We start from the raw sequence: 23,014 nt of genomic DNA on the forward strand, positions 1-23,014 counted from the left end.
AATAAACACAGGATACCTTGGGTCAGTTGGAGGCAGGGGAGGGGGGACAATACACAAGAAGGGGGAGGGGAATGGAAGAACAAGACTGATGGGAGAACAGTTAGGCAGGTTCACATGGGCAAAGTGGGACAGAGGTAAATTATGGTGTATGCACAACCTTGGAACAACAGGGCTCCCGGATACAAGGATTGAGGCATGGTTTGAAGGGGTAAAAGAGGGGAATCATGTTAAGATACTTGGTTACCTTTTGAATCTTGGTTTCCCTTGCCTACCATTGTAAAATAGACACTTGAGGTGGGGGCGGAGAAAGGAATAGCCAGAAACATCACTACAGAAAGCTTATAAAAAAGTCCGTCTTCTGCCTATAACTGATTGGAATACCTTAAAGGGGGCTAGCAGTTGCCCAGTGAAAGAGGCTTCCTGCTGAGCCTTTACATTGCACAAGACCATAGGTGGAATCCAGAACCCCATCCAGAACTGACTGAGGTAGGAAATTTCCACTGGAGAGGACAAGTAGACCAGCCTGGTGTGGCTAGAAGAACAGAAGATACTTCGTGAAAGAAAGACAGGCAGGAAAAATCCGAAACAATAATGGCAGTCTGATTGATTACTACAAGAACAAGTAAGCTGTTTGCCTGGGAGCCATCAAGACAAGTGATCAGGACCCCTCACATCAAACCCCCTTCCAGGACTGAGACTCAAGGGGAATACATGAATAGGCATGTGGTCTGGCTGATAACCACACTGGTCACCAAAAAGGGGAAGAGGGGGAAAAAACAGCAATGAAGTTGAGAGCTAAGCCCGACCACATCCAATAGACCCCTGTGAACCCGTGTGGAGACCTGGATGGCCAGCAGTATGTCAAGACCCAAGGACTCCTGGGACCAGAGGCAGTGACATGGCCGCAGAGGACTAGAGCGGAGAGTGAAGCATCCAGCTGATATGAAGTGAGGGGAGATGCACAAGAACACCCACACTTGCAGATAGTACCCACTTGACCTGGCTTCAATAGCTGGATGATCAGAACTTGACTAGAAGAAGAAAGAAGAGGGAAGAAAAAAAGAGTAACCTGCTACAATTTGATGAACTTGACCTATACTTATGGATGTAGTAGCTCAAAAAAGGGAACAAATCTTTACAGCGAGGATAACTCCCATACCCGTGGTACACAGGGTTGACAGGGATGGGCAACATAGACATTGTTGTTGTTGTTGTTGTTAAGTGCCATCGAGTCGGTTCCGACCCATAGCGACCCTGTACAGGGTTTCCGAGGGTGTAAATCTTTACGGGAGTAGAAAGCCTCATCTTTCTCCCGCGGAGCGGCTGGTAGTTTCGAACCGCTGACCTTAAGGTTCACAGCTCGATTCATAACCACTACGCTACCAGAGCTCCTTAGACATTGGCTACTCAAAATGGGGGAGGGGAGCATAAAGGCAAGAAGTGACTGGCTTACAAGCTTTCAAGAGGGAGTCTAGTTCCAGACAGGTCAGGGGAAGGTAGAATCACCACTGAATGATTTCCAATCTGTTGGGACTGGGCTGGCGAAAAAAAATGGGGATAAGACTTCTGAGGTCCAATAGTGAATAATTGCCATCAGGGCTGACTGTGAGGGTAGGAAATATAGAGGTAGATGGTTTTTGACAAAAGGAGGAGAGTGATGAATTTTGCAGCCTAGGAGCAGATGTCCCTGGGACCATCAAGTGAGAAGAGCGGAGAGTGTGACCCTACCCAGAGAGGCAGTGATGCCAGGGATGGAGACAGAGATGATGACATGGACAGATGGAGCAGCTGGGGACACTGGACTCAGGGAGGGAGAGGAGCTGTGTGCTGACTGCCTGGAAGCAGGTCTGTGTGGTTTACCCTTTGGTTATTTGATGATGTATGAAGGGGATTGTAATCATTGCAATGTAACGAAATAGAATAGGATTAGTGTAAAGCTGATGTTCTTCCATGTAAACCTCACAATAAAAGCTAAACAAACAAACAAACAAAAAACAACAGTGGTGAACCCAGTCATCACAGTCAACTCAATAGCAACTGTTTCCTTATTTTTGTTTTTGGTTGCCTTTGTCAATGAGAATGTTTTCTCTTTTCTTCTTCTTCTTCTTCTTTCAACTTTGCATAAGAAAAGTGGATCTGCTTCTCTTTGTAGACATGGAGTGTTGGTCTTTTTTCAGCTTTGTTTTTAAGCACCTTTAATGCAAATTGGAGTCCTGATGTGGTGCTGTGTGTTAATGTGTTAACAGCCTGCAAAGCTGTTTGAACTGCAAGGTTGGTGGTTCAAGCTCACCAGCTGCTCTAGGAAACCCTATACAGGGTCCTTATGGGTCAGAAATCACCAACAGCACTTAACAACGACAATTCAAATTAGTGACCAAGGACAAGTGGCAGTCAAGAAGTCCCACTGCACAAGACCTCTTTAAAGTGCTGTGTTTTCAATCATCTCATTTGCATGTGAACGCTGGACAATGAATAAGAATTAGCACATTTAAATGATGGAGAAGAATATTGAATATATACATGAACCCCAGAAGAGTAGACAGATCTGTCTTGGAAGAAGAATAGCTGGAAGCTCCTAAAAGCCAGGACGGTGAGACTTCATCATTCATACTTTGGGCATGTTAACAGAAGAGACCAGTCCATGGAAAAGGACCTCCTGATTGGTAAAGTGGAGGGTGAATGAAAAAGAGAAAGACCTCCCAATGAGCTGGATTGGCACAAAGGTTTCAGCAGTGAGCTCAAGCAGGAACAATTGGGAGGACAGTACAGGACCAGGCAGTGTTTTGTTCACTGTGCCTGCAACAGTTATGAGTCAGAACCACCCTAACAGCACCTTACAACAAGAACAGTGGGTCAGCATAGCCATCCTCCAGCGGCATCCAAAGAACCTGCCTATTTTAAAGTTTAAATATCCACTGGGAAAAATGAGGTTTAAAGTCTGTGTGGGGTGCCAGCTGGTTCTGAGAGCAGAAGGGTATCCTGAAGGTATATCCCACAGAATAGGAAAGGAGATTATTGGTGTATCCCAAACCCCAACTCATTGGAGGTCTGAAATTGGGGAAGAAGATTTCAGGACCCATCCCACCCCCATCAGGGTCTCCTCCCTGCAGGATCCACTCCCATTAAATGCTACAAGATAGGATGGAAAAGACACAGCTGGAAGGTTATTCACTTCCACCTGCTTCTGGTGACTGAGTCTCAGAAACACAACCGAGCTGGTTTCTCTGTTGCTGCCATCTTATTTTCCTAATTTTCTATGACAACATGCTATTTTTGTAACTAGAACACACAATTACACATAAATGTAAATTAAAAGCTACAAACAACCCATCTCAAAACAATCATCGCTCAGTACTAAGTGCCCAGAGGGCTGGTGACTGGGTGGGGGGTGGGGGTCCCCAAAGAAGTTGGTCCATTCAGACAAGGCCATGGCCATGATCTTTTGGGTCAGGGAAGAAGATGGTCATATGACATGGGAGTCTCAGACCAAACTGACTCTGGGCTGTTGGAGACAGGAATAGATGGTCGTGCATCAAACTGTCACCAGCTAACTGTTAACGTAGTTAACTTCTGCGTGGAGCCTTTTAAATGGGATTATTAAAACACCAAAGTAGGATATGTCAAAAATAATTAATTTAGCTCATCTTATTTACCGAATACTCTAAACGCCCAGCAGCAGCCAATGGAGGAGGAGGAGGAGGTGGGCACCGAGTGGCACACACCCATCCCTTACTCCTCACCCTCTGCTCCCTCATCACAGACTGGCTCTGTCACTAGCTGGCTATTTCGAGGAGGTATCAAATCTGGCCCACAGCTGCGTGCTCACACATTGCAAAAGTGTTAATCACCCCCACCTTGGTGCATGAATACCAAAAATACACACGCCACACCCTGTCCTGACCCTTCAAACACCGTGGCACATTCCCGCTCTGGGACCCCAGTGCCCCAATGGTTCAAGTGACCAGCCCACCAGAGCTCTGGGAGTTAAACTGCACACACCAATGATGAGGGACGTGCCTACCCTTTGGTTTGAACAGGTGATGAAAAGTGCACCCCAAACCCGAGCCCCTGAATGATCAAACTCTCCACCAGATGGGGCGCATCATCAGAGCTGGAGAAGAGTAAGCGAGGCTCACCACCCCCTCACCCGCAGCAAAGAAGGGGAGCGGCCTTGTACCTGAGTCTCCAGCCAGGTGGGCATGGGTACTCACCGGGGGTCCATCAGCGCCAGGCATCCCTGGGAGTCCAGGTTTACCCAAGGGGCCCTAGAACAGACACAAGACTCCATAAGTACACATCTGAGGCAGCAGTTCTCAAAGTGTGGTCCCTGAGGACCAGCAGGGGTGTCCCAGGGAACCTGTTAGAAATGTATGTTCCTGGGCCCCACCCTTCCCCTTCATAGTCAGAACCTGGGCCTCTGAATCTATGTGTGTTTAGACAAGCCCTCCAGGGATTCTAACTACTGGGAATTAACTAAGATAGCTAGTGTCTAGGGAGAGACCACAGCATCAGAGAGACCTGCCCCGGCTCTGAGGCTCACTCCCCAGACTCAGGGCACAGCCTAGGTGCTGAAGACATGTCTAGGACTGTGAGATTTAGACACACATCGAGGACACACTGAGAGAAACACGTACAGAGACAGACAAAGACACACAAGACACATACAGACACACTGAGGTAAACACAGACACATGTACTCAAAGGCACAGACACAATCAGAGAGACACACACACAGATATGCATAGACACACACAAATGCACACAAACACACAGATATACACACATACAGATATCACAGACACACACACACACAGACACACACAGATACACACAGAGAGAACAGATACACACAGGTAACAGAGACACAGACACACTCAGAGACACATGCAAACCAGGCTGCTAAATTAGTTTCTAATAAATAATGAACAGCTCAGATTTAAACACAGTTTCCCTTTTGCTGCCTCTGGCAGCCTTAGACACATCTAGAGGGAGCGTGAACAGCCCGATGGTGGCATAAATGTGAGAAAGACAAAATTCTTCCTCACAGCTCGCTTCCTGAGCTGCTGAGCCTCGGGGGGCCACCAGGCCTGGTTGTGCCCATCAGCTCTCCACCCACGCAGGTCCCATACCTTGTCTCCTGGAGGCCCGATTGCACCCTGAGGTCCAGGGAGACCCTGTGAGAGGAAAAACAAGAGGGAGAGGTCAGGGCACAGAGGACACAGAGATGCCCCCCTCCATCACCCATCCAGGCCAGCCGAGCCTGGTCACGTCCTGCTGAGGGCACCGTAGCCAGGCAGGCTGCAGAGGGCAGAGTGCAGGGGCTGCTAGTTCCCAGGGCAGGACACCTGCTCCTCCCTCCCGCCTCCTGATGAAAGCTCACTTACCTGGGCACCTGGATTACCCTGCTGGCCGGGGGGGCCGGGTTCTCCCTGGGGACCCTACAGGAAACAAAAGCAAAGACACCGCAGGGAGTATTGGAGGAGGGGGCTGGGGCACTGATCCTGGGGTCACTCCACCACCCCCATCCTGACCACCTGTCCTCCTGTCCTCCCAATCTGTTCTTAACTGTACCAAATAGCTCCAGATTGGCCCACATGACAAGACCTGGCCAGAGGCCAGTCTAGAACTGATATTATACCAGGTAAGGAGCTCTGGTAGTGTAGTGGTTACGAATTGGGCTGATAACCTCAAGGTCAGTAGTTCGAAACTACCAGCTGTTCTGCGGGAGAAAGATGAGGCTTTCTGCTCCTGTAAAGATTTACAGCCTCAGAAACCCTGTACAGGGTCTCTATGAGTTGGAACCGACTCCACAGCACATAACAACAACTGGGTTACATGTTGGACTGTTAACAGCAAGGTCAGCAGTTCAAATTCACCAGCCACTCTGCAGGAGAAAGATGGTACTTTCTCATCTTTGCTCCCATAAAGATTTACAGTCTCAGAAACCCTCTAGTGGACTGCTGAGAGTCAGAACTGACTCAGTGGCACATCATCACCACCAAAAAGCATGAGTTTGTTTATGCAAATGTGCAAAAAAAATGTCCAAAATATTTTATTTGGCAGAATATCCTCCGATCATCCCAAGTCTCTCACCAGTTAAAACAGCAGTGGTCCTAGACCCCGTGTAGCCAGAGGGGGTTTTCAATGTTGTAACCTTTCCAGAGCAGAAAGCCAGACCTGTCTTCCGAAGCACCTCTGGGTGCTTCAAACCACTGACATTTCCATGAGCAACCCAGACACTCACATGTGCCCCCACCCTGGGACTCCTAAATAGTCTTCCAAATGCCCTTAAGGTGCACAGTGAGGCCACAGCCTTCTCTGTGGGGGCATCTGACCCCCCATGTGCACTGGGCACTGTCCAGGAGCCGTGTGCTCGCCTGAGTGGGCACAGGGGCTTGCTTGGCTTTAGGTACAAGGAGCTCACACATCAATGGTAGCACTCTAGGGGCGCTGGAAATCTTGCTGACCGTTCTGAGAGTAATGTGCCCCCGTGTCAAGAGATCCTGCCCAGGGACCCCGGGACTCACCACGTTTCCTTTCGGCCCAGTCTGTCCATCCATGCCCGTCACACCCTGAGGGGTTAGGAAGAAAGAGGCTGAATACAGAGGAGCTCATGGAGCTGAGAAGGAAGTTGTCCCCCACCAAGTGTATCCGATGGTGGGGCACCATTACTGAAAGGGGGAGGCTGGATCCTAAACCTGCCCCCTCTCAGCAGATCACCAGGACTGACCTCAGCTTAGCTGCTAAGGAGACTGAGGGGTCAGGGGGTAGTCCCTACCCCCCAGCCAACGCGAGTGTTTTCACATGGGAGGAAACGGAATTGGAGTTAGTACTTGTAACATGAATGGCACTGTTCTCCGGGCAGGAGAGGGCTGTCTGGGGCTTTCGATCTGGGCTCAGAAGCCTGCTAAGGTACACAAGCAGTCAGCTCAGATGAGGGGCCAGGAGGTCTGAGTAGACCACTAACTAGCTCAGTGGCTGATCAGGGGCCAAGACAAGTAAAGCGGCAGCAGGACTTACCGGAGGTCCAGGAGGGCCCGGAGGCCCCTTTGGCCCAAGCAGACCTCGAGGACCCTGCAAGAGGGCAGAGCAAGAGTCAGAGAGGATGCTCATCCCAACCCCCACACTCAGGACAAACCCTGGACCCTCAGTCCCTCCCTCTCCCTCTCTACCCTGCCTGTATTCTGGCACTCCCCACTCCCCCACCTCTGCACTGGGACTTAGAGGGAAGGGAGTGCTTGGAACAGGGAAGTCCAGACAGAGGCTGAAGGGGCATCCTCAAGGAGAGACCAAAAATAAAACACTGCCCACTGTTGCTGAGTCAATTCCGACTCACAGTGCCACCTACAGGACAGAGCAGAACTGCCCCACAGGTCTTCCAAGGCTGTGATGGTTACAGAAGCACATCTGTCTCCCAAGGAGCGGCTGGTGGATTTGAACTGCCAACCTTCAGTTAGCAGCCTAACACTTAACCCGCTGTGCCACTAGGGCTCCTTTCAAGAAGAGAGAGAGGCCCTTTCAGGTCTCAGGCTGGGGTCCACCCAGGGGCAATAGGGGTGATATCACAGTTGGAGGGTGCAGGGGGACAGGGAGGGTGAAATGGGGTCTCAGCAGGGACAGTCTGTCAGGGTTCCTAGAGAGATGACCGAGCAGGGACACTCCCTTCCCGGACAGAGGACAGCACCAGCCAACTGCGGAGCTACAGAGCTGAGGACCAAGGCCCAAGGATCCAAGTGCGCGGCATTTTATAAACTAGTTTGAGATTCTGTGGATGAGAAATCCTGCCCACATTCATGGCCATTTAAGTGCTGCCTTCATGGTTTTAATAGCGAGTCTCTTAAGTGTGATTTATAAGTTAACGGCCCAGAAGGTGTAGCTTAGACGTGCGTTCAGAGCGAGCTGGTTGAGCAAGCTGCTTCAGCAGCTAAGTGCATAGTGAGTGTGGGGCTCAGTGCTAAGGAGCCCGCAAGGATCCCCCTCACCCTCTTTCACATGTATAACTGTGGGGGGGTGTGTGGCTCATCAATCCACCCACCAAAGGAGGGCATGGAGGGAGGGGTGCTTGAAAAGCAGCAGCTCAGAAGTGACTGAGGACATGTGCTGAGACAAAGTGGGTTTGAGGGACTGTCCCATGCCCGGGTCAGAGCAGGCTACTGAGGGCTCTTGCCTTGGAAGGTGAGACCCTCACAACTCAGCTGACTGAGCCCCCGGACTGCAGACTGGAGGCCCCCATGCCACCGTGATGCAGCCTGGAACTCGAGTCCCTATGATGTGGTCTGGCTTCCTCACCCACTCCACCCCGCCCACTTTCCCATGTGCCCATTCCTTCTTTCCAGGGGGACCCTGGGGCTGTTGGGGTGCTCCACTGTTTTAGTCTCTGCTCCATGCCCGTTCTAGACTGTGCTCCCCAGTGATGTGGCAGCAGACTTACGGGTTCCCCAGGCAGCCCTCGGGGCCCAACTTCTCCATCGTCACCCTGTGAAAAGAGAAGAGGCAGTTGTGGGGACCTGTGGTACAGGCTGCTCGGGGTTCCTGGCCCCATATCAGCCAGGACCTGCCAGGTGTGTGGGTGCTGCTGGTAGGAGGTGAGACCCGGACTCTGAGGATCATACAGTCCCTGGGCCAGCCCCAGGAACCAGATGATTCCAGCAGGGTCTGACACGCTGACCAGAGCAGACCAGGGCCAACTGTTCCTTCTAGATCTGGATGGGTTCACACACAGGAGATGTTGTCAACCCTGGCTTCTCTCGTCAGTGCACTGGGCCCTCTGCTTGCCCACCACCACAAGCACACACGGGCACACGTGTGCTAACACAGTTCACCCTAGTGTGCACTCACATGCACGCATGTTCATATACCACACATCCACACACACACGTTCATATCACATGCGCATGTTCATATATCGTACGCCCACATGCATGTTCATATAACACACATCCACACATGTTCATATAACACACATTTGCATGCAAACATGTTCACATAGCTCACTCTCATATGTATTCACATGCACACATGTCCATATATCACACACATCCACACACAACACATATTCACACAGCTCACCCTCATGTGCACACACATGCATGCATGTTCATATATCACACATCCACACACATGTTCACACAGCTCAACTTCGTGTATATTCACATGCACATATGTTCATATACCACATGCTTATACATCTACACATGTTCACACACCTCACCCCTGTGTGTACTCACACACACGAACACATGTTCATGTATCACACACATGCACATATGTTCACACAGTAAACACTTGTGCACACTCACTTGCACACACACACATTCACACTATACTCACTGAGCAGATGACCAGATGCCCTCAGCCACAGTGGTGCGAGGTGTGCGAATGTTGCAGGTGGGAGGTGCAGAGTCACATGTATACACAGTCACAGAGTTCACACTTCTGAACACACCCATACAAGGAACATTCCTATACACATATGTACACACACTCATAAGCATATATACTATATAACCACATATACAGATCCATATATGCACATACAATGCAGTCACATATGCATGCACATGCACTTGTACACTGTATGCACACATATACATTTACACTACAAACACACACACAGCACATGTGCACACTCAGATGTGTGTGTTTACACACACATATTCACACATACACATACACACATGTGGCTCACACAGTACATGTGTAAACATGTGTATATGCACTAATGCACATGCACACCCATACAGCATGCCCATAAACATGCAAGCACATTCACACATTACACACATGTACATGACATGCAGTATACATGCACGCATGCCCAGATTTGCACACACACGTGTGGACACATACACATAGATACACACACCTCCTCTGAGTAGCACAGAATTCAGGGGGACATATAGCAAAGCCCCTCTGCGTCCTCATCTAACAGGCAGAGGCAGCGTACTGAGGCCCACATGGGAGAGAGGCTCAGGGTCAGGGTCAAGGTCAGGCAGAACACTGGGGGAACCTGTCTTCTGACGCCCACCTGCTCCTCATTCTTGTCAACTGTCGCTTCCCTAAAATACCCCCTAAGGTTCCAAAGTTGTGATGTGAGGACTGGGAGTAGGGGACGAGGGGCTTAGAACACCACAATCCAGTGCATTCTATGCCCTGGTGGAATTGAGTTTTAGTCTCAAGCAGCAGCTTGTACCTGACAATGCTGCAAATTCCGGGAGGTACACACCATCTAGAAGCCTGACTCAGGCCGGCCTCTGACCCCACTTCGGACAACAGCTTCTGTCTCATCCTCCTGGTCACATGTGCCCCACCAGCCTCCCACCCTGGACACCTCCATCGGACACCTTCACAGGACATTCATGCCCCTGTGGTGCACCTGTGCCAGCTGAGAGCCACCCTGGAGATCCACGTGTCCACAGCAGTGAAAGCGTAAATAGTGGGCTGGGGTCTAATCTTCTCTCTACGTTCTGGGCACCCCGCTCTCACCACTAGGCTGCCTGTAAGCTTAGAACCTCCTCCTCCCACCCTAGCCTGCAACTCAGCATGCAGGTGGCCTCAGCCAAATGTTTGGATCCCATCTACAATGGTCCTGCCCAGACCACAGAGGGGCAGGGCAGGCAGATACAACGAGAGGTAAGCTGGGATACATACCCTATCTCCATCTTCTCCTGGAGGTCCCGGGGGGCCAGAAGGACCAGGCTCACCCTAGGAAGAAGGTTCACATAGTAAGTCATCTAAAGCTTTTCTGGCATTGGATAAGGTCCTTTTAGGGATCATACGCTCTGGAGAGTCGGGGCTCTCATCATAGGAACACAAGTTTCCAGGAGGTAGGGCACTTGCTAGTCAATTAGGGTCAGGGTCAAGGTCAGGCAGACCACTGGGGGAACTTGCACTCCCATGTACACACACACACATGCATGTAAACCTCCAATACAAGGGGGCTTCAAAAAGTTCATGGAAATGAATTATCTTTCCACTCAATTTTTCTGCAAAATTTTTGAAGCCCTCCTTGTATAGCAGAACACAACAGACAAGTCCCTCATCTCCTAAGACAATGGGCAAGGGAGACACATCTGCTGAGCTGCCTTTGGCTTCAGTGTAGATGACAGTATGTGCAGACCATGGGTTACTGCCTGGCAGGAGTGTTCTGGAGCTGACAGAGTTCATTGTGGGAAGCACTTCCAGAACTCCATCCTGATCCCAAATCGGTGGCCTAGACCCACCCTGAAGAGGCTCCATGTTCTTGGCCAGTGTTTCAAAACACCCAAACCCACCCATAGAGGGTGAAGATGTGTGTCCGAGGATGACTCAGACAGGGCCCCAGGAACCTCCTTCTACTGAGCCTGAGACTCAAAACCAGCTATAAAGCCTCATGTAGAGAGGTGGGCTCTTCCAGCCACGGCCTGAGCTCCTACAGCAGTGTCTGGTGCTGAAGACAGTGTCCTGTGCACTGCTGGCATCAGTTCCTAAAGGTACCCCAACCCTCTTCAATTGTCCCCAGCCTCCTGTGATGTTCAGTTACTGGTACAAAGTTTCCTTGGCAGTTTTCAAAATGGCGGCCCTTTGAAACACCTGAGACTTGAGGGTACAGAGTCAGCAGAACAGAGATGGACTTACACATTTGGAGGATTAATGTGCCCATGCAAATCCTGTGCACACACATATGGCACACAGTTCGCCTAGAACCCTAGCCTATTGTTGAAAGAAATGTGTAATGTGCAAGTTATTTGCATCCAATATGGCGGCCCCTCTCTCCTTTACACTCCTCCAGTGAGTGGGCTGACAGACTTTTCTCACTAAAGTGCAGATCACACACCTGGTTGGGGGGTGACTCTCCATTCACAGAAGAATCACCTCGGCATTCACTTCCATCCCCATGCCCTCCAGACGCATTGGAGTGAATACTCTGGAATCCATGGGATTCAACCACACAACAGGGATTTGAAGGTTCTTTGAGAGGCCTCCCTGGAAACTTCTCTGCAGCACAGAATCCCCCTGGACTGAGTGAATCAACACTTACCCGGTAGCCCTTCTCCCCTGGCAATCCGGCTAAGCCATCAAAACCACGGTCACCCTATGAGAAGGACAGAGGTATTTAGAGAGGCCCACACACATGCACCACACCACAGAATGCATTGTGGGCATTCTGATGTTGTGGGTCTGCAAACCCAGGCTTTTCTCTCCAGACAGCTGCAAAGACTGACAAAGAGAGAGGAGACCTCCATCACAGAACCACACTCCTTGGGATGCTAAGCCTCTCAGCATGTCTGCTGTCTTCTGTGTCCACAGCTGCCTGGCACCTGGTAGATGCTCCATGCAGAGAATGGACCGGGACTGGCATCCTGGCTTCCAGCCATCCCCACTCTATTGCCCAGGAATAGTACCCTAACCCATGAATACTGAAAACCAGGGTAGGTAGAGCAAGGGGTGAGGAGGATCAAGGCTTTCGATCTTTCTGTGGTTGAAAGAAAATCATGAACCAATGGAAAGAGATGCTAGAAGATGGTCTCCTTTTCCGTGAATCAGCCCAAGTCACACAAATCCAAAGAGCTTTTTAGCTCCAGTTCCGTGAAGTTCTTGCAAGCTCATCCCAGTGGTGAGATGACCAGGCACAATGGAAATCCCACTTTCTGTGGTGACCAGTCTCCATTCTCCCTTCCAATCCTATCTACTGCCCCCATGGTAGTCGCCTCATCAGAGAACATCAATATTCTATCACCCCCAACATAGTCTGAACGAATCCTTCTAGGTCGACCAAAATTTCACACTGATACTGGGGACAGAGTGATTGATGGCTGAACCTCAGCAGCAGGGGTAGACTGGAGTTTCCAAGGTCACCGATTCTCCAAGTACAGCCTTCCCCCAGACAATGTCTAGTCTGTCCCTCCAACACCAGGAACCCAGACATCCCACAACTGGACAAGAAGGCTGCCTGTCCCCCTGGACTACACTCATGAGTTGCCTGGCAACCTGAAGGCATGGCTTCTCTTTGTCAGCCCCTCCACATGGATGTGACCTTCTCATCTGCATCCCCATGAATGGGCTCTCCACCTTGCCAAAACTCAACTGCAGCTGTCACCCTAGACCGCGAGAGTCTCCTGATCAACCCCCATGTCTGTATGTTCATCACACAGAGTGGCACATCTGGGCACAACCCTCCTCACCCCAAGACTCTACCAAGGGATGGTACAAGTGTTGCAAGTCATATCCGTGGCTGTGGTTACAACCAGCATATAAACTGCACGTTGCCTATGTCACCATCTTGATGATGGTGGCAATGGTCCAAGACACCTAGAGGCAGGAAGTGGTCACCCTACCTTGGGGCCGGTTTGTCCAGGCATGCCTCTTGCTCCATCACTTCCCGCTCGCCCCTGGAACAGAGGAGGAGGATTGTCCATTCACAAGAGTGGCCAGGCCACCACAGCTACTTAAAGGTGATCTCCTCATCTACAAATGAGTGACCCTGAAGACATGGGTACCAGAGGTCACCGCTGAAGAGGACCCATACCAGTGGGAACCCTGAAATCTGCTCACACCACACACTGTAGGAATGAGGACAGGGTCCCAGTGTCACTGACCCTCACTATCTCACACTGCCATGGAATGTGGCCTCCTGCCTGCCTCCAGTTTCTGAGATGATGTCACTCCTGGGCAGATACGACCAGGCTGGAGGAACAGCAGCGAGGAGATGCCTCCATCACTCAGGAGAGACTAGGTCACTGACATGCCTGTTTCTGCACATGTCTGTGGACGTTGAGTTAAAAACCAGCAAGCGCTCAGTCAGTCCACCTGCCTGTGGAAGGAGCCAGGCCCAGGGGTGACCACTCAGATGACCAGAGGCAGGTCCATTCTGTAACATGGCCACCTCAGCTCTTCTGCTTGTTCCTCAGCCATTACTGCCAGCCATGAACAGCCCCAGAAAAGCCACAGACCTGGGTCTTCCAGGGCACACTCTCACAATCACTCTACTGTGACCACCTAGAGACAGGGGCCACGCCAGCCATCATCAGATCCGACTAGACCTTGATATGCTAATGAGGAGATTGGGGCTGGGCTCCATTCCCCATGGGCCAAGTGTGGGCTCGCCAGTGCACACAGCTCTCTGAGGACTAGAGACCCCTGGCCTAGCACCAAGCCACAGGCCCTCGGGAACAGGGAGCCCTACTGCTCTTATGGAGTCCCTGTGCGGCGCTGTGGGTTAATGCGCTGGACTGCAAAGTTGGTTTGAACCACAAGGTTGGAAGTTCAAATCTCACCAGCCACTCCCCAGAAACCCTATGCAGGGTCGTTATGAGTCAGAACTGACTTAAAGGCACTTAACAAAAGTGGTGTTGTGAGATAAGCTTGCAAACTGCAAGGTCCACGGTTCAAACCCACCAAAGAGAAAGATGAAACTGCTCCTGAAGTGCTGCTCAGTCTCGGAATCCCTATGGAGGAGTCTAGTCTGTCCTATATGGTCGTTCTGAGTCCAGATCAACTCCAGGGCAGTGGGTTTTGGTTGTGGTTTTTATACTCAGAAAGCTAAAACCTTTGTGGTGTTGATGCTCCACATTCTTGGTCCTTGGGTTAGTCAATAACTTGCAAAGGCACGCCCCCTTCCGGTAGCCAAGGTTTGATGGTGACAAACCAGCTCCCCATTAGACCTGCCTTCCAACCAGAGCCCCAGGAACCAGGAGTGACGGGAGATATGAGAAAGCCTCACAAGCCATTTCCCCAAATCTGGGCTATTTCTGGAGAAATGGAGTTACAGGGGGTGCAAACGCTGAGCACACTCCGCTGCCCACAAACAGGGTGGAGGCTCGATCCCACCCAGAGGAACCTCAAGATAAAAGTCTGGTGATCTGCTTCTAAAGCAAACCAGCCCTTGGAAACTTTGGATCACAGCTCCACTCTGACCTACGTGAGGCCATTGTGAATGGAAACTGGTTTGCTTCTAGAAGAAACAGGCCTCCCACTGATAACTGTGCCCTGCAATTCTTGATCCCAAAGAACCCACGAAATTTCTTTCATTAAAACAGTAATAATCATTTTATCAAACTGAACTAGCATGTTCAGGTGGTGCGGTGCAGGGGAACCACCTCTTAGGAGACACAGGGGTTTCTGAAGTCTCTGCAGGCTCCTGCCATGCCATGGTTGGAACAAGCCCTCTGCCGATGGGGTTCCATCAGTGAGAGGGCTTTTGGGTTTCCCCAGTTCCACACACAAATGCTGCCAGCACTAGACACTCACCCTTCTTCCAGGTTTTCCTGAGGGGCCTGGCGGGCCCTGCACCCCTCGGGGACCCTGCCAGGAATCAGAGGACAAAGGGTCAGGGGGGTATCTGTGTGCTTCAAGGAAACATCAACGGCTGCCCTGTGCTTGCCCACATGGTCACAGCTCCCACCCTGGCTCCCACCTGTTGGGCAGGGCCCAGAAACCTCTGGTCCCCATTCCAGATAGGTCTGTCCTGTTTCCAGCTCTGCCCAAATCAGTAGCCACCCCCCAGGCCTCTCAAAGAAAGGCGGTGCAAGGCATGACCAAGCCGGCAGTCCCGAGATCATCCCCCAAGAGACCCCTGGACCGTGCCCACCTACCTGTGGACCCATATCTCCAGGCTCACCCTTCAGGCCTCCGCTCCCAGGGGGACCCTGCGAAGACACGTTCTGGATGAATGTATGCTCAGGGTGAGACAGATCAGAGAAAGCTATGGAGGGCTGAGAGGAAGGGGGCACAGGAACCACAGAGGGTCCGCCCTGCAGGGCAGGAAGGCATCTGCAGGGGCCACACCTGACCTTTCCACCTCAAAAAGGCCAGAGTGAACAACCTGGACTTATTGGAAAGGTGGGAAAAGCAGCCGTCTGGATTGCTTCCTGAGTTTTTACAAGAACAGTTGATTGTCTGTCCATCCAGTGGATGCATGCACAGGAGAGCAGGTTTGCATTCAACAATTCCTACAGATTCTTCAGTGGCATCGGTCCCATTCTTCACTACACACTCCCTTCTAGTTGTTCCTGTCCTGTGAATCGAGTCCCACTCGATTGCAGAGTATTTAACATCCCATAAACAGTTCTGGTGTGGCACTGTGGGATAATGCACTGGACCGCAAGGTTGATGGTTCAAACTCACCAGTAACTCCTCGGAAACCCTCTACAGGGTTGCTGTGGGTCAGAAGCGACTCGACAGCACTTAACAATGACAAAGAGTCCTGATGTTGCAGTGGACTTAGCGCTGAGCTGCTAACCAAAGGGTCAGTAGTTTGAACCCACCAGCTGCTCCGAGGGATGAAGCTGAGACAGTCTGCGTCCTTAAAGATGGCACAGAGACCCTCTGGGGCCATTTGACTTGCCCGACAGGGTCACTGTGAGTCAGAATGGACTCAGTAACAATGGGTCTGGGTTTGGGATTTTAGTGTCTTGTTAAGTGCCGTCAAGTCGGTCCCGACCTATAGCAACCTTGTATCAGGTTTCCAAGGAGCAGCTGGTGAGCTTGAACCACTTGCAGTTCAAATGGCTTTGCAGTCTGACACATTAGCCCACAGCGCCACACCAGGACTCCTTTAATGGCTTAGAGATCTTTCTTTCTTCTTTTTTTTTTTTAAGTGCTCAAGGGGGACATTCATTATGTTCTGAGCCAACCTGCTGCCCAGCTAAATGGGGACATGAGGAGAAGGTTCTGGCTCAAGTGAAGTGTCTTAGAGTGGGGTACCTAAGGGACTGATGGGGACCCCCCCATAAACTGGAGAGAGGCTGGCCAGAGGACCCTTGAGCTTTTAAACGCTTCATCTCCTTGTAAGGCCCCTCATGTTCCTTTAAAGCCCTAGAGGCCACATCTGTCAGCCCTTGTGTGTCCCTGAGCATGGAGCCCAGGGAAAAGTAAAATCAAGGTCAGGGCTGGGCTGGGAGCAGAGCAGGCATGCTGCTCTAAGTCTGAGGAGAGGAATCCAGGGTTTCTCCCACGTAAAAGCTCTTCCCTTTGGACACAAGAGTGCAGATAGCGATGGGGGACCCAGAAGGAAAGAGCTAGTGCTGCCACTTGGGGACCAGAATCTCCCTGGCATGCCCTTAGCCCCTCCTGCCCCTCGGACGTGTCTCCTTCCTGGGAATAACTTACATGGAGTCCTCTCCAGGCTTAGCAGACACCCCCTCCAGGCCCTGTTCCTCGCCCTCCCTGACGTCAGCTCCACTAAACATACTCCTAGCACCCCCACCCCAACCAGGATGGGAACAACCCGGACTAGGTGCCAAGTCCCAGAGACTCCAACAACTCACCATGGGGCCTGGTCTGCCAGTAAGTCCCATCGGGCCGGCTGGTCCCCTCAGTGCCAACTGCAAGAGCAAAAGAGCATGCCATGAGCTCAAAGTAGCCTGGCCAGGGGATTGGGAAGTCCAGAAGAGGATCTGCTGCTCTCAACTCCTGAGCCAAAAAGGCAGAGGTCTTCCTCTAGGAGACCCTCTGTCCACTTGGGAGTCCTGATGTAGAGCTGTAGGATAAGCACTGGACTGCCAACTGCAAAGTTGATGGTTCAAACCCACCAGTCGTTCCTCAGAAATCCTACACAAGGTCGCTATGAATCAGAGCTGACTCAATGGAACTTAACAACAACTGTCCACTTGGGATGTCCGGAGCCTCCATCCTGTCCTCCCTCCTCTCCCAGCTCCCCCTGATGGATGTGGAATGCCCCTTCTCATACTCCAGCAGCTTGCTCTGTGTGAATGACTGGCATTTTCACTCCCAGGAGGTCCCTACAACTGGGGAGATTCTAGCCAAAGCAGGAGCATTCCAGGGGCGTCCAGACCCAGGGGCCACCACAGCCACCCAGGGCCTGGTCCAGACATCTCCTGTCTGCATACTCATTGCCAGGAGCCTGTGTTCTGGCTCTGTTCCCCTCTGTGAGCCCTGGGAGTAAGACTTCTCAGCCACCTCCTGAAAGATCTGCCCTCCTGTCATCACCATTTAATTCGGAAGGTGTTTGTTTTCTCAAACATTCTTCTAAGCACATCCGCACATCCCCACTTGGCACAGAGTCAAGGCAGTCAGGCAGCCCTAAGTCAATAGCCCTGGCAGGTAACGAGATTTTCGGGCAATTTGTCCCATGGCAACAACTCGATACCACACTGGCCTGTAATTACAGAGGGCTCCATATTTAACAGAGACTCGGCTGTGGTACATATGTACTGTGTACATATGTACTGTGTACTGTGTACATATGTACTGTGCAAAACCAATGTCATCCTACGATGCCCCCCCCCAAGGGTGTGCTCCCTGGGAGGACCCCCACCTCATCCCCACCCCACAGGGCAGCCTCTACTCTCATCCTTGGCAACCAGCAATCCGGAATCACATTCGGATTAATTGGCAAGGAGGCAAACTCTGTGTTGAGGGTTCTGCTCGTGGGTCAAGGAAGGGTGGGGAGGGCTGTGTGCACAGGGTTCCTTCCTCCCAGGGAGCCCCTTCCCACAGCCTGGGGGTCTCTCCCTCCACTGCCTGGGCCCAGGACAGAGCCAGGCATGGGAGGAGGTCAGCAGGGTAGAGCGGCCTAGGAGCACACCCCCTGCAAGATTGTAGATATCTCTTCCTCATCTGGGAACCTGGGTGGTCAGCATGCATGAAGCCCCCCGAGAAGCCTCCCAGACTTCCCCATTCTCACTGCCGGATAGGACAGCCATACAGCCTGTCTGCTGCCTGGGGCCAGAGGGACACCCACAAGCTCTGTACCCTCCCCCAGGGTCTGATGCTCCCCTCTCTGCTCTGCCCCTCCCAGTTTTGCCCCCAACCTGCAGGGTCCACACACTCACCCAGGCCTGGCTCCCCCCAAGCTCTGTACCCACCCCGTAGGCCTCACACTCACCCAAGCTTGCCCCCGCCAAAGGGTCTGATGCTCCCCTTCCATGCTGTGCCCCCCCAATTCTGCCCCCCACCCCACAGGCCCCACACTCACCCGGGCTTGTTGCAGGATGGCCTGAGCCTGGGACTCCTGAGCTGAGACCATGGGGCCTTTGGAGCCTGCGTCCCCACCTCCTCCAAACCGGAACTGTGTGTATAAGGCGTGGGGTCACCAAGGCTGAGCTGGTCCGCTCCTTAGAGCCCATCACCACCACCACATGCCACTTCGTGGCATAGTAGTCACTATCACAGGTAGATTCAAAGGAGAAAGGACTCCCCAGCCCCTCACCTCACCCCCTGTAGTGAGGACGGCCACCCTGAACCCAGAGGATTCTCCAGGACCCCAGCCCCATGGGGGCAGGTCTGAGACTGAAGTAATTGCTCAACATAGAAGCAGAGTCCGGGCCTCTCCCACCTAAGCGGTCTTCTCCCCCCACCCCCCTCCAAATAAGGATACTCACTGGCAACATGAGCATGGTCCCGGGGGGACCAGGCAGGCCATCAGCTCCAGGGAGTCCTGGGCGTCCGGGGGGCCCCTGTGATAAAGGAGGAGACACAATTAAGTCAGTGTGCAGGGTGGGAGCTATGCTGTAGGAAAAGGAATCACAAATCATGGCTGCCTGGCCATTAGACTCACACACAGCACAAGCACAGAACAACGCTGACCTGTGGCAGAGAATGTTCCAGAAAAGCCCAAGAGGGTAAGGTAGGAGCATCACTGTGGGCAAGGGGGCAGGGGAGGAAGCAGCGGTGAGAGTCTGATGGGGCTGGTGAGATACTAATTCATCTGGGGGTGAACTGAGCTGTGCCAGAAGTGGCAGGGATGGGGTGTCCTTGCCCTGTCCAGCCAGAGTCTACACAGAACAGACAGGTGCAGCCCAAGGCATCAAGAGCTCTCAGCTGAGAGTTCCAGCACTCGGGCCTGCTCAGGGAAGCAGCATAGCACTGTCCAGCCTTGCTGAACTTTAAGGTGCTGAAGCACAAATGGACAATCAACATTTACTTCAACACACTCACAGAACCCAGTTCAGGAGAGCAGTCCACGGGAACCCAAGCTCACCTCAGGTAATCCCCGGAGTCTGTTACTATACAAATGACAGCTGTGCTCGCCACAAATCCGAGTGCTCCACCACTGAGGCAGAACACCCCAACATGCCCGGGGCCCCATCCCAGATGAGCCTTTTCAGCTCAGCACTACATGGATAAACAACTGATAAGACTTTCAAAGCATGTGGGATCCAGCTTTGACTAATCCCAGCAGATGTCCAGCTATCTGGAAGTAGACTGGGTTTGTCTGGCGTACAGATGGACATTTGGGTTCCGTCCAGCCAGTGAAGCTCCCCTAGGCCACCCAGAGCAACTGTGGGGTTCGGGTCCTAGCCTTTTGCAGGATGTTAGGGTGGGCATGCAAGATTGATTGTCAGTTCCAGGCCAAGAAGATGAGAGCTGGGGGGCTCTCCTGAACCGGTCCAGCAAGGTACAGAACCATCTGGATTGAACTAGACCCCGCCTGTCATCCGCCCCTTCGGGGCCTCCTACCTCACCACATGCCAGAGCCCTGTCTCATCTGCTGCATCAAGGTATAGTGACTGCCTCTCCACTCCCCTTGCCCACAGGTAGGTCCAGAGGACAGATATACCCCCACCCCCACCACCCTCACCTCATTTTTCAATTACACAGGAATCTCATCAAGTCGCCTGTAAGGCCAATAAGGAGGAAGTGGAAAGGCCCCATCCTCACCCCAGAAGTCACTGGAGCCGGAAGTGAATCGAGCCAGCACATATTTATGACCAGGGTTCCACAGGGCTGTGTGGTGCCCAAAGTTGTCCGCTCTCTTTCTAAAGGAGTCAAGAAAGCATTCTGTTTTTTTCTCTCACGGAAAACCACAGACCTCTCTGCATAGCTCTCTCTCAATAGAGGATGGCTGCAGCCCCATGTTTGGTGGGCTCATCATTTATTTACTACGCTCCACTTTTTTATTAAAGAGCTCTGGTAGCGTACTGGTTACCAGTCAGGCGGCTAACCTCAACGTTAGCGGTTCAAAACTACGAGCTGTTCTGTGGGAGAAAGATGAAGCTTTCTGCTCCTATAAAGATTTATAGCCTTGGAAACTTTACTCAGGGTCACTGTGAGTCAGAACACACTCGTATTTGTGTGTACACATGCACACTCCTGTTCACACAGTGTGTGTACATGTGTGTATACATGTACCCTCTCACAGTGTGTGTGTTTATACATGCACACTAGAGTTCATACAGTGTGTGTACATGTGTGTGTATACGTGCTAACTCCTGTTCACACAGTGTGCACGCATGCTCCACCAACATGGCATGCTGCTGGAAGCAGTGCACTGTGGGGTACAGATCTACAAAGACCCTCCTCTCAAGCTCTTCCTCTGCTATCTCAAAGTCATCCTGGTCCCACAGCAGTGCCAGGGGCTATGAAAGCAACTCTCCTCTTGCACTGGAAACTCTCCCTACGACCCCAAAGATGACAGAGAAGGTGAAGTAGTGAGCAAGACAGACATCACTCTGAAAGAGAAAGGAATTAATGTACCACCCTGTGCCCTGGACCCTCTTACTCAGCCCAGGGCCAATGTTCACAACAGAACTGGAACACGAGGTGGCTCTTGCCCACAGGAACACAGCGTAAGTTAGTCCACGAGTCTCCATGGCCAGCAGTCTGAACCTGCATTTACTGCATCCCATGCTCCATGGTTCTTCAGCACCAAGACTCTGTCCCCTGAAGGTGAGGAGAAATCTGGAACCTGCCAGCCACTTCCATGACACGGAGCACGGCCTATGATGTGGTCGGTGCTCCAGGGGTCTTCCACTAAACCACTCGAGCTATGGAGATGGACTACAGCCCTGCGCCAGGCCAAGGCTCCTAGAAGAGCACAAGCTCTTCTCAATCACTTGATCGTCTGGCCCCCAAAGCATGACAGAACTTGATCAAGCCGAAAACGTTTAAAGAGCTGGCATGAAAGACTTCCTGATATTAACCCTGTGCCAGGTAAGCCCTAAGAGCCTCAACGTCCAAGTTCAGAAATCGTCGGTGTTTAACAGGAGCGTCTCGAGGAAGGAAGGGGTGCTTCTTGTACCCCAAAGTGAAAAGGCAGGATTCTCGGATTGCACACGGGGAGCCCCCAGGTTTGGGGCTTGGTCAAAGCAGCGAACAGAGACTGGGTGTTGTTTCCCCTAATCATGGTTGGGGAAGGGAGCTCCAAAGGCCCGAGGAGTCTGTAAGATATGCTTCTTCTCAAAGAAAGACCCAGAAAACAGAGAGGAATGTAGCGTTGGTCTCTCAGATCCTCAAAGTGCACAAAAGTGTTCCTTGTAAGCTGAGCTCCTGTGTGTATATATATGGCTTGGGAATGGCCCAATGAAAGTTCTGGTGGTCAGTTCCTGCCCTGGATCTGAAAACTGGAGTCAGAGGCTCTGCTTGGCCCCTCTAAACTCAGACCACCCTGTGGTTGTTATTGTTTAGTGCCTTCAAGTCAATTCTGACTCACAGCGACTAAGTCAAAGGTTTCCCAGGAGAGACTGGTCAGAGTGAACTGCGGACCTTGCAGCTCTGTGTTTACCCTTCAGCACCACACCAGGACTCCAGGCCACCTAGAGCGCTCTGGGAAAGCCCACACTCTGCTGAGGTCCTCTACATATGTGGCCACAGATGGACAGAACTTGAGGGCATTTTCACCACCTGTCTTGGCCTTGTTTCTATTGTCGTCCTCTGTCCCTTCTCACAAGAATGAATCCCAGACTTGCTCCCTTATGTGTAAGGAGGATCCTTCTGGCTTTCAGGGAGTTTAAACAGAGTAACAAGAAGACATAGGAGGACGTAGGAGGCCCCCATGACATCCCATGGAGGGGACAACTAGAGTCACAGGAAGGACCCTGTCCCCATCACCCCCAGGGAGGACAAGTCATCGTCTTCTAGAGAACTTCCTGCTATGGTGGACATCGCAGCAACAGCTGGCTTTTCAGGAGGCACATGAGTAGCATCGGCAGTGGGTTGAACAGTGGTCCCCAAAAGATACCTCATATCCTAATCCCTACAACCTGCCACTGTGTCCTAAATTACACAGGTGGGCCCTAAACCCTATGGCCTATATCCCTGGAAGAGGCACACAGAAGAGATCCTCATGGAGAGG

The 23,014-nt window shown here is 51.8% G+C and overlaps 1 protein-coding gene across 2 annotated transcripts in view; it reads right to left on the reverse strand.

Annotated features, from left to right (window-relative positions):
- COL5A1 (collagen, type V, alpha 1) overlaps positions 1-23,014 on the reverse strand; it is a 170,618-nt gene that overhangs the window by 63,366 nt on the left and 84,238 nt on the right. For both annotated transcript variants that reach the window (XM_006863708.1, XM_006863709.1), the window contains exons 12-25: positions 19,323-19,397; positions 18,917-19,009; positions 17,247-17,303; positions 15,573-15,626; positions 15,229-15,282; positions 13,317-13,370; positions 12,020-12,073; positions 10,651-10,704; positions 8,432-8,476; positions 7,021-7,074; positions 6,528-6,572; positions 5,385-5,438; positions 5,130-5,174; positions 4,212-4,265 (exon numbers count right to left, since the gene is read on the reverse strand). In XM_006863708.1, the coding sequence (XP_006863770.1) occupies positions 4,212-4,265; positions 5,130-5,174; positions 5,385-5,438; positions 6,528-6,572; positions 7,021-7,074; positions 8,432-8,476; positions 10,651-10,704; positions 12,020-12,073; positions 13,317-13,370; positions 15,229-15,282; positions 15,573-15,626; positions 17,247-17,303; positions 18,917-19,009; positions 19,323-19,397 (792 nt within the window). The remainder of the gene's footprint in view (positions 1-4,211; positions 4,266-5,129; positions 5,175-5,384; positions 5,439-6,527; positions 6,573-7,020; positions 7,075-8,431; positions 8,477-10,650; positions 10,705-12,019; positions 12,074-13,316; positions 13,371-15,228; positions 15,283-15,572; positions 15,627-17,246; positions 17,304-18,916; positions 19,010-19,322; positions 19,398-23,014) is intronic.

The sequence above is a fragment of the Chrysochloris asiatica genome, unplaced genomic scaffold (genome assembly GCF_000296735.1).
Source record: "Chrysochloris asiatica unplaced genomic scaffold, ChrAsi1.0 scaffold00056, whole genome shotgun sequence".
Lineage (NCBI taxonomy): Eukaryota > Metazoa > Chordata > Mammalia > Afrosoricida > Chrysochloridae > Chrysochloris > Chrysochloris asiatica.